General features: G+C 41.2%; 1 protein-coding gene across 1 annotated transcript in view; it reads left to right on the forward strand.

Annotated features, from left to right (window-relative positions):
• The window catches only part of LOC108529765 (arginyl-tRNA--protein transferase 1-like), a 136,371-nt gene that overhangs the window by 16,214 nt on the left and 103,279 nt on the right, over positions 1 to 16,878 (forward strand). The window contains 5 exon segments of the mRNA XM_017872261.1: positions 2,175 to 2,420; positions 10,188 to 10,290; positions 10,292 to 10,323; positions 10,326 to 10,414; positions 13,805 to 13,933. Coding sequence (XP_017727750.1) covers positions 2,175 to 2,420; positions 10,188 to 10,290; positions 10,292 to 10,323; positions 10,326 to 10,414; positions 13,805 to 13,933 — 599 coding nt within the window.

Consider the following 16,878-nt stretch of genomic DNA (forward strand, 5'->3'; position numbering starts at 1 on the left):
CCCAGTACTTTGGGAGGCCGAGGCAGGCAGATCACGAGGTCAGGAGATCGAGACCATCCTGGCTAAGACAGTGAAACCCCATCTCTACTAAAAATGCAACAAATTGGCTGGGTGTGGTGGCAGGTGCCTGTAGTCCCAGCTACTTGGGAGGCTGAGGCAGGAGAATCGCTAGAACTCAGGAGGCGGAGGTTGCAGTGAGCCGAGATTGCGCCACTGCACTCCAGTGTGGGTGACAGAGCGAGACTCCATCTTAAAAAAAAAAAAAAGTAGCTGAGCTTGATGGTGCACTCCTGTAGTCCCAGCTACTCGAGAGGCTGAGGCACAAGAATCAGGGAGGTCAAGGCTGCAGTGAGCCAAGATCCTGTCATTGCGCTCCAGCCTAGGTGACAGCAAGACTCTGTCTCCACCAAAAAAAAAAAAGGGAATTAGGTTTGAGTTGGAAAAATGAACATGGAGACATAGAGATGAGTACTGAAGATGCTGTCCATTTGTAAATTGGTGGTTGCCTTTTTTTTTTGGAGATGGAATCTTGCTCTGTCACCCAGGCTGGAGTACAATGGCTCAATCTCGACTCACTGCAACACTCCACTTCCCGGGTTCAAGGCATTCTCCTGTCTCCGCCTCCCGAGTAGCTGGGACCACAGGCGTCCGCCACCACATCCGGCTAATTTTTCTTGTATTTTTAGTAGAGACGAGGTTTCACTGTGTTGACCAGGCTGGTCTCGAACTCCTGACCTCATGAACTGCCTGCCTTGGCCTCACAAAGTGCTGGGATTACAGGCGTGAGCCACCACGTCCGGCTGCCTCTCTTTCTTATGTAGTGTTTATATTTGGTTCTTTATTTGACTTGTTATAGGCTTCTGAATTATCTGTGCCTGGAACTTAATTCTTAGGAGTGATGAGCTCATTAGGGTAAAGGAATAAACAACTTATGACAAAAATATACCAAAATGCAATAACTAAAAAAAGATAAAAGTCTTTCTTTCGGAGCCAAGTGTGGTGGCTCACACCTGTAGTCCCAGCACTTTGAGAGGACAAGGTAGGCGGATCATGAGGTCAGGAGATTGAGACCATCCTGGCTTACATGGTGAAACCCTGTCTCTTCTAAAAATACAAAAAATTAGCCGGGTTTGGCCGGGCACGGTGGCTCATGCCTGTAATCCCAGCACTTTGGGAGGCCGAGGTGGGTGGATCACGAAGTCAGGAGATCGAGACCATCCTGGCTAACACGGTGAAACCCCATCTGTACTAAAAATGCAAAAAATTAGCGGGGCTTGGTGGCGGGCGCCTGTGGTCCCAGCTGCTCAGGATGCTGAGGTAGGAGAATGGCGTGAACCTGGGAGGTGGAGCTTGCAGTGAGCCGAGGTCGCGCCCCTGCACTACAGCCTGGGCGACAGAGGGAGACTCCGTCTCAAAAAAAAAAAAAAAAAAAATTTAGCCGGGCATGATGGCGGGCGCCTGTAGTCCCAGCTACTCGGGAGGGTGATCAGGAGAATGGCGTGAACCTGGGAGGCGGAGGTTGCACTGCACTCCATCCTGGGCGACGGGGCAAGATTCTGTCTCAAAAAACAAACAAAAAAAGTCTGTTTCTTTCCTCATATAACAGTTCAGTGTGGGTTTTCTAGGTTGGCATACAACTCTGCTCCCCACCAGCCATTCTGGGCTTTTCTTTAACATGTGATTTCCCAGGTTGCTCTGGTTTTTACTAATCCAGCTGCTGGGGGAAGGGTAGGAGTTCAGGGTTACAAGTTTCCTTTAAAACTAGTGAGGCACAATTGGATGTATCAGTTGTGTTATGTTCCATTGGCAGGAGCTTGGTCACCATTTGTAAAGGGACTGGCAGTACATTCCCCTGCTAGGGTGCCACAGTTTGTTTGTTTGTTTTTCATTTATTGTAGAGATAGTGTCTCACTATGTTGCCCAGGCTGGTCTTAAAGTCCTGGCCTCAAGCAGTCCTCCTGTGTTGGCCTCCCAAAGAGCTGGGATTACAGGCATGAACCACCATGCCCAGCTATGCTAGTCTTAAGTGCACCTCTCTTATTTTGGAGGATGAGAATGGATTTGGTGGACAGATAGTAATTCTGCTACAATGGATAATAGGGGCATTGTATTTCTCTATTTACCTTAACTGTGTCAACCCAGCTGATGGATTTTTAATTTCTTCTTATTTGTAGATGAGCCCATGGACTCCACAATGGATGATGCAGTTGCGGGTGACTTTGCATTGATAAATAAATTGGATATACAGTGTGATCTTAAGACACTCAGTGATGACGTCAAAGAGAGTTTAGAGAGTGAAGGAAAAAATTCAAAGAAAGAAGAACCTCATGAATTACTTCAGGCACAAGATTCCATAGGAGAGAAGTTGGGCTCTGGTGAACCATCACATTCAGTTAAAGTTCACACAGTTCCTAAGCCAGGTAGTAAAGATTTTTGATAACAAGTCCTTTTCACGGCTTTGCTCTTTGCTGAGTCATTTTAAACCCTGGGTCTTTCCATCAGCCGAAAGGATGACTTAGTCATGCAATCTGCAAAACAGAAGCCTGCTTTATTTATTGTTGCCTAGAATTAGAGGGACAAATCATGCCTTTTATAAACTACTGTGCTTAAAAAGCCTGAAACAATAGCCTTATCCCTAAATACAGATATTTTCAAAGAGTTCCATTTCTTTTTACTACTTTAGGGCCTTACAGGATTGAGAATCAAATTTTTCTCAGTGAAAAGGAGTGATAAACATTCTTATTTTAGGATTAAGTGAGACAACATTAGTTATAGGTATTATGTCCAAAATACATTATAAAATTCTTCAGTTTATCATTAAATTTTTAAATGTAATTTTAGTATATTTTAGTTTAAAAAAGTCCACATTTTGATGTTTAACTTTGCCTTTAATCAGGTAAGATTTTTTTTTTATGTTACTACTTTTACAAGAATTAGGCTTCAAAAGTTTATCCAGTATTAAATGAGTATAATATGTGTGTATGACTCTTCCAAAATTATTTCATAAAATGTGAAGTTGAATGGTTATTAGTTTATTAGATGGTGTCAGTTTTTGAATTAGTTCTTATATTTATGCAAAATGATCCAAGGGAAAGATTTTAGTACTATTTTAGTTTTCTTGTCTAAACTATGTTATACATGTTAAAGTAGAGAAAATTCTCCATTTGCAATTTTATTGAATAGTTTTTTACATAAGGTTTTCATGTTAAGTTGATTTTGGTCTGAGATTTCATCCTAATTAATACTAATAGTTCAATAAAATATTTATTTTTTAATTTGAGAGAGGGTCTTGCTCTGCCGCCTAGACTAGAGTGAAGTGGCGTCATCGTAGCTCACTGCAGCCTTGAGCTCCTGGGGCCAAGTGATCCTCTTGCCTTAGGTTCCCGAGTAGGTAGGAATACAGGAGCTTGTCACCATGCCTAGCTATTTTAAAGATTTTTGTAGAGACAGGGTCTCACTATATTACCCAGGCTGGTCTCCAACCCTTCACCTCAAGTTATCCTCCAACCCTGGCCTCCCAAAGTGCTGAGATTACAGGCGTGAGCCACTGTACCCAGCCTTCAGTGAAATATTTTGAATAATTTAGACAGTTTGTTTCAGCTATTTCTCTTTTGGGTGTAGGGTCAATTCTTTTATTATTTTTTAATAAAATTACTTATAGTTTGCCAAATTTTAAAAATCTTCATTATTCAAACATAGATGAGCATAGATTGAATAGTATAATTGACTTCCATGTACTCTACCTGCATTTGAAACAATTACTGACTCATGTCATGGCCACTCTTGTTTTGTCTAGTTCCCCTTCCAAAATTATATGGAAGCAAATCCCAGGCATTATGCTATCCTGTATTTCAGAATACATTTCTAAAAGATAAGAACTTTAAAAAACATATTCACAATACCATTATTATACTTGAGTAAAATTTCTTAATGCCATTGAATACTGTTCACATTCCAATTTTTAAACATTTATTTGTGCCAGGATCCAGATAATGTCCACGTATTGTGATTGTTGATACATTCAAAAAATCTCTTGGCGAGGCGTGGTGGCCTACACCTGTAATCCCAGCACTGGGAGACCGACGCAGGTAGATTGCTTGAGCCCAGGAGTTCGAGACCAGCCTGGACAATATGGTGAAACCTGTCTGTGCTAGAAATACAAAATATTAGCCAGGTGTTATGGCGCATGCCTGTAGTCCCAGCTACTTGGGAGGCTGAGGTGAGAGGATCACCTGAGCTTGGGAAGTCGAGGCTGCAGTGAGCTGAGATCATGCCTCTGCACTCCAGTCTGGGTGACGAGAATGAGACCCTGTCTCAAAAAAACTACAATAAAAATCTCTTATGTTTTAGAGGTTCCGCTTCCATCATTCCTCAGCTGGGTTGTTTGTCTTGGGTTGTTTGTTCCACTTTCTGTATCTGACAGGTTTACGTTTGCGGTTTAACATGTTCCTCTGCCTGCTTGTAAATTGATGGTTAGATATAGAGCCTTGATCAGATTCTGTGCTAAATTTTCTTTTGTTTTTTTTTTTGCGGAGGGGCAGGGGGGCAAGTCTTAATCAGATTTGAGTTTGAATTATTTGAGGATGGGTGAGATTACTTCATGGGTGTTAGAGTGGTCTTTCAGGAGACGTGTAATGTCTGGGTGCTTCTCTTTTCGTTAGTGCTAATAGTCATGGATTTTCCATGCTTAAATTCATTCATTTCTTCATTTCCAGGCTGGCTGGGCTGCTTCCATAGAGTCTTCCCCTCATCTGTTTGTTTCTCATAAAAACCCATAGCAAAGGCAGGATACATTGTTTTTTTGAAAGAGTCTCACTCTGTTGCCTAGGCTGGAGTGCAGTGGTGCGGTCCTGGCTTGCTGCAACCTCCGCCTCCTGGCTTCAAGTGATGCTCCTGCCTCAGCCTCCAGAGTAGCTGGGATTACAGGTGCATGCCACCACGCCCAGCTAATTTTTTGTATTTTTAGTAGAGACGGGGTTTAGCCATGTTGGCCAGGCTGGTCTTGAACTCCTGACCTCAGGTGATCCACCTGCCTTGGCCTTGCAAAGTACTGGGATTACAAGAGTGAGCCACTGCACCCGGCTGGCAGGATACATTCTTGATTCCTTCTTTTTATTTACCATTTTTCAAAATAACATCTAACAGTGACCAGTTAGTTTTCTTTTTGGTATCATTGGGAACTCATGGATCTGAACATACTGCTGTTGCAATCTGTTGCTCCTCTGAGAGCTTCTTTAAGTTGTCTTTTGAGTCCTTTCAACATAATCCTGGTAGTCTTTGACAGCTTCCTTGCTATTTGGCATGATATTATGTGCCTGGATCATCTTGTACAGGCATTTCTTCGAGTGATTATGGTTCCTTTTAGTGGGAAATGGTATTTGGAGATCACACACTAGATTAGGAGTGCACATTATTGCTGCTGGCTTAGTCATTGTTTTCTAGGCTTTGTTGGTGAACAGACTTATGAGGTTATGAGTTCATACTGATATTTCCAATTCAAATTCAGGACTATAGCATTCTAATCTTTTCTTTTTTGAGACGAAGTCTCGCTCTGTTGCCCAGGCTGGAGTGCAGTAGCGCCATCTTCGCTCACTGCAAGCCCCGCCTCCTGGGTTCACGCCATTCTCCTGCCTCAGCCTCCCAAGTAGCTGGGACTACAGGCGCCCGCCACCATGCCCTGCTAATTTTTTGTATTTTTAGTAGAGACGGGGTTTCACCGTGTTAGCCAGGATAATCTCGACCTCCTGACCTTGTGATCCACCTGCCTTGGCCTCCCAAAGTGCTGGGATTACAGGCGTGAGCCACTGTGCCTGGCTGCATTTTAATCTTTTTCTTTATTTTTATTTTTTTGACACAGAGTCTTGCTCTGTTGCCCAGGCTGGAGTGCAATGGCGTGATCTCGGCTCACTGCAACCTCTGCCTCCCGGGTTTGAGTGATTCTCCTACCTCAGCCTCCTGAATAGCTGGGAGTACAGGTGTGCACCACCACACCTGGCTAATTTTTGTACTTTTAGGTACTTTTAATAGAGATGGAGTTTTGCCATGTTGGTCAGGCTGGTCTCGAACTCCTGGCCTCAAGTGATCCACCTGCCTCAGGTTCCCAAAGTGTTGGGATTATAGGCATGAGCCACCGTGCCTGGCCATACATTTTTGTCTTTTTTTCTTTTTTTTTTTTTTTTTTTTGATGTTTGTAGTTTCTTCTACACTGAGAGACCTAGTTCTTGAGAACACTGAGGGTGGTAGAATTAGATTAGAATATCACACATTAACCTTTTGCTTTTTCCCATATTACACAGTTTTAGAATAACAACCTTACTTCTAGCAGTACGGTTAGTGAAACATTAAAAACGGTTTTTGCAGGGTTTTTCCCCCCCCTTAAGATATCTTTCACTAAACATCTGAGACTATTTTAAAATCCTTGGATTTTGGCCAGGCTCGGTGGCTCACACCTATAATCCCAGCACTTTGGGAGGCCGAGACAGGCGGATCACCTGAGGTCAGGAGTTCGAGACCAGCCTGGCCAACATGGTGAAACCCCATCTCCACTAAAAATACAAAAATTAGCTGGGGGTGGAGGTCCATGTCTGCAATCGCAGCCCCTCAGGAGGCCGAGGCAGGAGAATTGCTTGAAACCAGGGGGGCAGAGGTTGTAGTGAGCTGAGATCTTACCACTGCACTCCAGCCTGGGCGACAGAGTGAGGCTCCATCTCAAACAAACAAACAAACAAACAAACAAACAAAACACCCTGGATTGTTTTTTTTGGAACCTGCAAAAGCAAACCTGTATTTCCTTTTTAATTTTTTGTTGTTGTTGAGACAGGGTCTTATTCTGTCTCCCAGCCTGGAGTGTGGTGACACTATGAGGACTCACTGTAGCCTTGACCTCCTGGGCTCAAGCAATTTTCCCACCTCAGCCACTGGAGTACTTGGGACTACCAGTGCACGACACTACACCTGGCTAATTTTTTGTATTTTTAGTAGAAATGGGGTTTATGCTGAAATCCTACTTTTTTTTGGATACAGAGTCTTGCTCTGTTGCCTAGGCTGGAGTGCAGTGGTGTGATCTCGGTTCACTGCAGCCTTCATCTCCTGGGTTCGAGCAATTCTCCTGTCTCAGGTTCCCAAGTAGCTGGGACTACAGGTGCACACCAACCCTCTCGGCTAATTTTTTGTATTTTTAGTAGAGACAGGGTTTCACCATGTTGGCCAGGTTGGTCTCAAACCCTTGACCTCAGATCATCCGCCCGTCTCGGCCTTCCAAATGCTGGGATTACAGGCGTGAGCCACTGAGCCCTGCCTGAAAGCCTGCTTTCCATTGCAGTAACGTAGTATGTAAATGTAGAGCAAAACAATCATGAGAAGGCTTACCTAGTCTGGTGACGTAGTGTAAAGATGATACAGGTAGTCAGTCCTTCATAAAACTACTGAAAATGTGTTTCTTAGATCATGTTCGTTTTAAATTTGCTTATAATTTTATAACTTCTGTAGGGAATATAATTTTCAGTATAAGAAGTGGAAGGTTTTGAAAACTACTATTTATGGAATTTTATATAGGTAAAACATTATTTTAGATGTTGGTAATACAAATAATAGCTAATAATAGTTAACCCTAATTGAATGGTAGTTAATTTTTTATGAGCTGCACAGGTGTTAACTCATTTAATCCTCACAGGAATGTCGTAGGTAGAATTGGTTTTTGTCTTTCTTGTACGGACAGGGAAACTTGCCCAAGGTCATCTAGCCAAGCGACAGAGCCTGGTCCATGACCTTAGGCAGCTTGTGTCAGAGTGTGTGTGCTCAGAGCAAATTTGAGAAAAGACACGTTTGTGGTCCAAGAAAAGTAATTCTGTTAGGCAGTAGAGTAATAGTTACAGAAATGTTCTTTTGTTACCTGGTTCAGACTTATATAACTTAGGCTTATTCAAAGTCGTTTTTTAAAAAAGTAAACTTTATTTTTAGTTAGAAAACATGTTAATGAAGTTGTGATATAGTCTGAACTGTTTGTGAACTCACTAGTTTCTCATCAGATTTGTTTTCATTTGATGAGCTTACGGTCTCAGGCAAGTCCTTTAACCACTCTAGGTTTTGATTTTCTTCTCTCTAAAAACTGAATTTGTTGGTTTTATAAATCTTCCTTTTGTTGACTTTTATATGGTTTGTGAATACCCTGTTTTGGGATTTTTTTTTTTTTTTTTTTGAGATGGAGTGTTGCTCTGTCACCTAGGCTGGAGTGCTGTGGTGCAATCTCAGCTCACTGCAACCTCCGCCTGTTGGGTTCAAGCAATTCTCCTGCCTCAGCCTCCCAAGTGGCTGGGACTACAGGCGTGCGCCACCATGCCTGGCTAATTTTTTTTTATATTTAGTAGAGACGGGATTTCACTGTGTTAGCCAGGATGGTCTCGATCTCCTGACCTTGTGATCTGCCTGCCTCGGCCTTCCAAAGTGCTGGGATTACAGGTGTGAGCCACCACGCCCGGCTGTTTTGGGATCTTAAACAGCTTATTTCTTTAATATCCTCTAAAAAATTACTAGCATAATTTTCCTTGTTGGAAAATTCAGCCAGGCACAGTGGCTCACGCCTATAATCCCAGCACTTTGGGAGGCCAAGGTGGGCGGATCACGAGGTCAGGAGTTCAAGACCAGCCTGACCAGCATGGTGAAACTCCGTCTCTACTAAAAATACAAAAAATTAACCAGGCATGGTGGCGCGCACATGTAGTCCCAGCTACTCAGGAGGCTGAGGCAGGAGAATTGCTTGAATCCAGTAGGCGGAGGTTGCAGTGAGCTGCGATCGTGCCACTGCACACCCGCCTGGGTGACAGAGTGAAACTCCGTCTCAAAAAAAAAAAAAACAACAAAATTTGGAGAAAAGATAACACTACAAAAAAAGGGAAATTCTCTGTTTCTGAAACAAAGTAAAATGACTGTCACCATGTGTCGTCTTTCCAGGTTTTTTTCTAAGTATTTTTATTTAGTTTATAATAGTAAAACATTTTTTATTTTAAAGTGTTGTCAGTTGATATTTGGTCTTTTAATTAGAACAAAACTCTGATTAACTACAACTGAACTAATGAGACTCAAATACCTGCAGTGTTTGGATAAAGACACAGATACCTTTAACTAAGCAAGGCTTCCTTTTTTGTTTTTTGAGACAGAGTCTCACTGTGTCACCCAGGCTGGAGTGCAGTGGTGCCGTCTCAGCTCAGCACAACCTCTGCCTCACAGGTTCAAGCGATTCTAATGTCTCAGCCTCCTGAGTAGCTGGGATTACGGGTGTGTGCTACCACACCTGGCTAATTTTGTATTTTTAGTAGAAATGGGGTTTCACCACGGTGACTAGGCCGGTCTCGAGCTTCTAACCTCAGGTGATCTGCCCGCCTTAGCCTCCCAAAGTACTAGAATTACAGGTGTGCGAGGATTCTTTTAATTTATAAAAACCTGTCAGAGTTTGTGCTGGGATCAGTATTCCTTTACACCTGGTTCCTAAGTATTTATGTTACCACTGCTTTCAGAGAAATGTCCCTCAGAAATGTTGGGCAGAGATGGCAGTGTCCTTTTAATGCAGAAGGTACTTTGATTTGATTGTGTTCTTCCTCACAAAGGCAGAGAAATGGATGAATTTTTTTTTTTTTAGAGATTTTCAGGTTGGGCGTGGTGGCTCACACCTGTAATCCCAGCACTTAGGGAGGCCAAGGCGGGTGGATCACAAGGTCAGGAGTTCAAGACCAGTCTGGCCAACGTGGTGAAACCCCATCTCTTCTAAAAATACAAAAATTAGCCAGGCATGGTGGCACACACCTGTAGTCCCAGCTACTCGGGAGGTTGAGGCAGGAGAATCACCTGAACCAGGGAGGTGGAGGTTGCGGTGAGCCGAGATCACGCCATTGCACTCCAGCCTGAGTGACAGAGCAAGACTCTGTCTCAAAAAAAAAAGATAAAAAAGATTTTCAGCAGTAAGAGCCACCTTGGAAAGTTTCTGTGCTATTTACTTTCTCTGGCAACTCTCACTTCTAAGGTAGAATTTTAGATCCACTTATAGCTCTGTATCGGGATCCTCTGAAACATCTACCCAAAGCTAGCCTAACCATTGGAACTCTTTGGACTTACTCTGTAGAATCTTTGAGACATGTGAGAATACTTTTCTAGAACCAAATGTGATTGGTCTAATATTTTAAAATTCTTTTTAGGCAAAGGGGCTGATTTGAGTAAGCCTCCATGTCGAAAGCAAAGGAAATCCAGAAGAAAGGAAAAGGTTAAACGCATGCAGCGAACCCAGCTGGAGAAATATGAGGTTCCAGGCTCAAGGTCACCCACCATCTTTGTTTCACCAAAGGCTAAATACAACCAGCCAAATCACTCAAGATTTAATTTTGAATCTTTACCGGGGAGGGGAAATTGCATCCACAAGTTAGAGGTACTTTGAAAGGCTTTTGTGTTTGTTTTATGTTTTACTTGGGCATATCGTTTATTTTTATTTGAAGTTCTAACCAGTTGATGTTTGCTAGGTAAAATAAATGATTTAAAGAATTAAGAATTGGGAGAAGTAACATTTGGAACTTACTAAGTTACCTGTTATTTGAGGAAGAACTCCCTTTTTAAAAAAGACTGAGAATACTTTAGTTGGCCACTAAACTTGTGAAAACAGTGTCAATTATAGCATGCTACCTTGATTGAAATTTAATAGTTAAAATGAAAGAAATACTCTTTAAAATTGTGTTTTTAGCAGTTTTGGTTTAGATAGTGAAAGACAATAGATTACACAAGGCAAATCACTATTTTCTCCATTATAATATTCTGATCTTGGTAAAGACAACAAATGGTGTTATTATACATAAGCCAGCAGTTAGGAATTATCTAAATAGGGCTCAGATGTACTGCTGAAATCCTGTCTCATTAGTACCCAAACCAATTTGGGCATAAGATGAATCCTTTTAGAGCCAGATTCTTCCTTTTTTCCAATTTTTTTTACATTTCTCGATCAGATCAAGATTTCTCAGTATTCATTCTCATATATAAAATTCAAAAACCAGGACTGGATGTGGTGGCTCACACCTGTAATCCTAGCACTTTGGTAGGCCGAGGTGGGCGGATCGCTTGAGGTCTGATGTTTGAGATCAGCTTGGCCAACACAGTGAAACCCTGTCTCTTCTGAAATAGGAAAATTAGCCGGGTGTGGTGGTGCACACCTGTAATCCCAGCTCCTGGGGGGGCTGAGACACGAGAATTGCTTGAACCCAGCAGCTGGAGGTTGTAGTGAACTGAGATCACACCACTGTACTCCAACCTGGGCGACAGAGCAAATGTTTGTCTCAAAAACATTAGCCATAATGATTTTTATCTTATTCTCATATGTGATTAGTAACTGGTCAGCCTTTGAATTTTATGGCTTACTATCATCTAAAAATATCACTGAAGTCCTGATAATAAAAATTAACTTTCATGCATTCTAAGCCTTAATTCAATATATGTATTATCAGACGTAGTATTTAGCTTTTTTTTTTTTGAGACAGAGTTTCACTCTTGTTGCCTAGGCTGGAGGGCAATGGCGCGATCTCGGCTCACTGCAACCTCCGCCTCCCGCGTTCAAGCAATTCTCCTGTCTCAGCCTTCTGAGTAGCTGGGATTACAGGTACCCACCACTACGCCCGGCTAATTTTTGGTATTTTTAGTAGAGATAGGGTTTCATTATGTCGGCCATACTGGTCACAAACTCCTGACTTCAGGTGATCCGCCCACCTCTGCCTCCCAAAGTGCTGGGATTACAGGTGTGAGCTACCTTGCCCCGCCAGATTTTAGCTTTTATAACTCCTTGGCTACTTTGATTTGGATACAGATTTTTTTTCCTTCCAAAATTGTAAACAGAGTTGAATACACTACTTAAAATATTTTACAAGGTGTCTTTTATCTTTTGATCATAAATAGTAATGTATTCAGGGGGCCAAGCACACTTAAAATAACAGTTCTCCAGTGGTTACTTTTACTTTTTGAATGTAATGATACTCAGGATGTGTAGAGATCTTTTACCACTGGGTGTCGCTGTTTCTTCACAGAATTACCTCTCACGGCACACATGTCAAGTTTCCAGTTGTTTTCGTTGCATTGCATTTGACTGTTTTACTGTTCTGTTTTGCTAATACATTTTAAGTGGCTAGTAAATAATGTTAAAGTAAATGTTAGCCATTACTGCATGCAATTACTGTTTTAAACTTATCCTTATTTCACAAGGTTACTTGAGCAACATGGTGACATTGTAAGATTTGAATGAAGGAAATGTGACTTGAGAGTCATGGTTGTTAACTATGCTATGAAGTAGGAAAACTTTATGAGGTCTTTTAAGCTTAAACAGTAGAGTTTTAAGTTGAGGGTTAGCAATGATGAATGAGTGTCCAAAAAATGTATTCATATTTTTAGTCTTAGAGTTACTGGTAGTTGTGCACAACTAGAGGTTATTTATTTATGTGGATGTCATGTGTGTACGAGTGTTGGAAATACTCTGCCAGTTTACAATAGAGGCAGGCTTACATAATTCAGTCATGAAAGCTGAGGCTTAGAGTTAAGAGGGCATCCTCCTCTGTCTTCTTAATGAGTCTGTAAGTTACAAAAATAACTTTTTTATTTACTTACTAACTGGTTGGTTTTTAATATTAAAATATTTAATTGCTTTAATGATTGTTAAAACTTGGTTGCTTGGATGGGAGTTACTGTTAATGCATATTCCACAGAATGAATAAATGAATGAATTAGTGAACTTGTTTTTTTAACTGCTTCTGAAGGTGAGGGTGGTGAGATCATCTCCACCAAGTTCGCAGTTCAAAGCCACACTTCTGGAGTCTTACCAGGTCTATAAACGTTACCAGATGGTTATTCACAAGAACTCACCTGATACGCCAACCGAGAGCCAGGTCAGCAGGCCAAGTGTAATTTTCCTGTGCAAACAGAGCTTTCCTTCTACTTAATATCATTTAATGAGATCTTGGTTTATTTGTGCTACATTTTATTTGTGTTCAATTTGCAGCATATCTGCAAATACCTAAGACTGAATTAATGGACATTCTGAAAGTGCAAATTTTACCTAGTGCCATGTTAAGTACCAGCCATGTATAATTTCAGAGTGGAAAGTAACATGTAAAATTATTTAAAATCACTATTTTAGACGCATTTATCTAAAAGATAGTAATAGAGCTCTAAATTAAAATACCTATGAGGAAAATGCAGGAAACTTTATATTTTTATGGTAGATACATACTTTGACTAAAATGATTTTAATTCTTTATCCGTATTTGAAAGACGTATGTAGAAAGAATTGATCCCAGCTAAATTATTATTTATTAATGTGCTACCCTTGCACAATTGAGTGGGACTAAAAAAGGCAAATAGTAGAACATTTTAATAGAAGAACTCATATGCTAATAATTTTGTGTTAAATGACCCAAGAAAAATCTGTAAAGGAAAAAAGCTTAAAACACTTAGTATAAGTAGAGGTAGCAAAAGTAGTGCTCATGACCACGATTAAGAACAATATTGACTCTAGTTTATGCAGAAAACTACAATAAGTGGATAGAGAACAAAAAAGAAGAACAAATTGTTGGCTCTTATGATTTTGAGATTTTCATAAGTTTTAGTACAGAGTTAGCACTTCAGTCTCTGCGCCAGTCCACCCAGTCTAGGGTTTCTTTTCATGACAAATTCCAGTTTGAGCTTTGGTGTGGATTTGCGGAGATCTTACTCTAGCCTCACCTTCAGAAGCATATCATCAGTTAGAGATGTTTCAATAGCATTTGCTTGTATTTTCCTTGCTCTGAAGGTGAGGTTAGTACCTGCCTCCTTTGAGGACCCAGAGTTCAAGTCGTCTTTCAGCCAGTCCTTTTCTTTGTATGTCAAGTATCAAGTGGCCATACACCAGGATCTACCCGATGAATGTGGAAAGACTGAGGTATTGTTTGTTAACTGTTGTTTTCTGTGTTGATAAGGTTGTCTGGGAAGAAGTATAATATATGCTGTTTTCTTGCTTGTCAGGTGGAGCTGATGACCCTTTCAGTGTGTATTACTGAACTTCCATGAACACTCACATGAGTCATACATGTGAGCATTTTAAATCCTTAGAAAAAAGGATTGCAAATTCAGGATGTGTTCTTAGTGTCTTCTCTAGGAACGTGAATGTAGTGGTTTATATGGTCAGTCATCCACCCTAGGTTAACAGTCATTTACTGAATACCCATTGTGTGCCAGACTGTGCGCCACAGAACAAAAGGAGGAGTCTCTGTCTTCAAGAAATTGATAATCAAATGGGAAAGACAGACCAATAAGCAAAAATATCTTAACAAGTGAATTAGAAAGAAATACCTACACCTAACCTACTGAACATCATAGCTTAGCCTCGCCTGCTTTAAACATGCTCAGAACACTTATAATGGCCTTTAGTTAAGCAGAATCGTCTAACACAAAGCCTATTTTATAATAAAATGTTGAATATCTCATGTGATTTATTGAATACTGTACTGAAAGTGAAAAACAGAATGGTTTTGCATCATTGGAAAGTTGAAAAAGCGTAAGTCCAACCATTGTAAGTTGGGGACCTTCTGTTAAATGTAATATGATTTAACAGGCATTTATTGAGGGCCTATCTTTCCCAGGCTTGGGATATTGAAATGAATGAGATGGCATCATTGTCACAGTAGAACCATGATATGTTGGAAGAGAGAGGCCGACAGATACAGAAGACTTAGAGTTTTGATTTTTTGACTGCTTTTGATTTTTTAATGACACAATGTGTAAGCTAAAAAGAGAGGGTTAATAGGACGGGAGTTAATGCTGCATGTTCCCTGAGAAAGGGCTCACTTCCCAGATTCCCCAGAGTCTTCTGGTTTAAAGTGTCATCTGCAGACCTGCAGCATCAGCAGCACCTGGAACACAGACTCGCAGTACTGTTCATTCCGCATCTACGTTTTATTTATTTATTTTTTTGAGATGGAGACTTGCTGTGTCGCCAGGCTCGAGTGCAGTGGTGCGATCTCTGTTCACTGCAACCTCCACCACCTAGATTCAAGTGATTCTCCTGCCTCAGCCTCCCGAGTAGCTGGGACTACAGGCACGTGCCACCACGGCCGGCTAATTTTTATAGTTTTAGTAGAGATGGGGTTTCACCATGTTGACTAGGTTGATCTCGATCTCTTGACCTTGTAATCTGCTGCCTTGGCATCCCAGAGGGCTGGGATTACAGGCGTGAGCCACTGCGTCTGGCCAGAATCTACATCTTAAACTAGGTTTCCAAAGGATTCATATGCACATTTCACTTTTGAGAAGCTGTGTCCTAGGTTCCCTATCGATCCATGCCACTGTAGGTGATAGCATTTGCGGATAGTAAGGATTCTGCTAGGCCTAAGAAACTTCCTTTGATATTCTCAGGGAGTCTTACTCCTTTCTGAACTTTCCTCCTTCCTACTCCTTTGGAGATGATGCCTTTGTACCTCTCTGCTTAGCAGGTAGGAATAGTTGGGATGAAATGTTTCTGTGGCCCAGTATGTTTATTCAAGACTTCCCTAGGGACTTCTCCTAGTAGGCTTCAGGCTTCTGGGAAGTCCCTTTATGTACACTTAGAGCAGCACTAAAGGCATTCATAGTCCGAATTGGGGTGGTAGACAGGTATGTAATTCCAGTGCCTTTAGAATTAGCCACTGGATTAGTAGGGACAGCCAGCTTAGTGTGAGACTGGAAGTTATAGAGGTTTTTCTGAGGGAAGTGACATCTGAGCCAAGTCTGGAAAGATGAGTAGGTATTTGCCAGGACAAAAAGGGAGAAAGGTGTTCTGGACACCAGGACTAACAAATGCAGAGGTGTGGATGGTGAAATTATACGCCATCTTGAGGAACTACTATTAATACTTAGTTTAGTGTTGCCAAAACATAGAGTACATGTTAGGAGATAATAAGGGATGAGGCTTTTTTTTTTTGTTTTTTGAGACATTCTTGCTCTGTCTCCCAGGCTGGAGTGCAGTGGCGTGATCTTGGCTCAGCCTCTGCAGCCTCAGCTCACTGAAACCTCTGCCTCCCGGGTTCAAGCAGTTCTTCTGCCTCAGACCCCTGAGTCTCTGGGATTACAGGTGTGCGCATCCACGCCCATCTAATTTTTGTATTTTGAGTAGAGACGGTTTCACCATGTTGGCCAGGCTGGTCTTGAACTCCTGACCTCAGGTGATCCACCGACCTTGGCCTCCCAAAGTGCTGGGATTACAGGTGTGAGCCACTGTACCTGACCAAGGGATGAGGCTTTTGGAGGTTTAGGTAGGAGCCAGATTTTTAAAAAAATAATATTTTAGAAATAGTTAAACCTGCCACATAGTTTCTTCAACTAGCCTTAACATGCTGCCGTTCTTGTTTCATCTATCTCTCCATACCTTTTTGTTGTTATTTTGCTGTGCTATTTTATACCAAATCTCAGACATAGTGTTTTATATGTAAGTCCTTAAGTGTGTATCTTAACTGACTAAAAATGTGGGAGGAGCAAGTAACATGCCTCCTAATGTAATCCAGTAAGAAGTATAAACCACCACCTATGGAATGTTCTTGCTAAAGAAATTGAATCTGGATCTCTCCAAGCTTCTACTGACCAGTTCACAGAAAATATGAGGGGTAAAGGAATATGTTAAAATGACACTTGGGCACTTGTATAAGATCAATTACCTAGTTTCTTTAAATAAATTAATAAAGAAAAAGGGAACTCTATTCTTAGATTAAAAGTTATTAATATAGACATTAAAAAATATATAACTATAGTACCATTATTACACCCAGCAAAATGTATATTATTTAATGCTTTGTACATGTTTGATTTTTTTTTTTGTTTTTTTTGGGTGGGGGAGACAGTCTTGCTCTGTTGCCC

The sequence above is a fragment of the Rhinopithecus bieti genome, unplaced genomic scaffold (assembly GCF_001698545.2).
Source record: "Rhinopithecus bieti isolate Rb0 unplaced genomic scaffold, ASM169854v2 scaffold_6710, whole genome shotgun sequence".
NCBI lineage: Eukaryota > Metazoa > Chordata > Mammalia > Primates > Cercopithecidae > Rhinopithecus > Rhinopithecus bieti.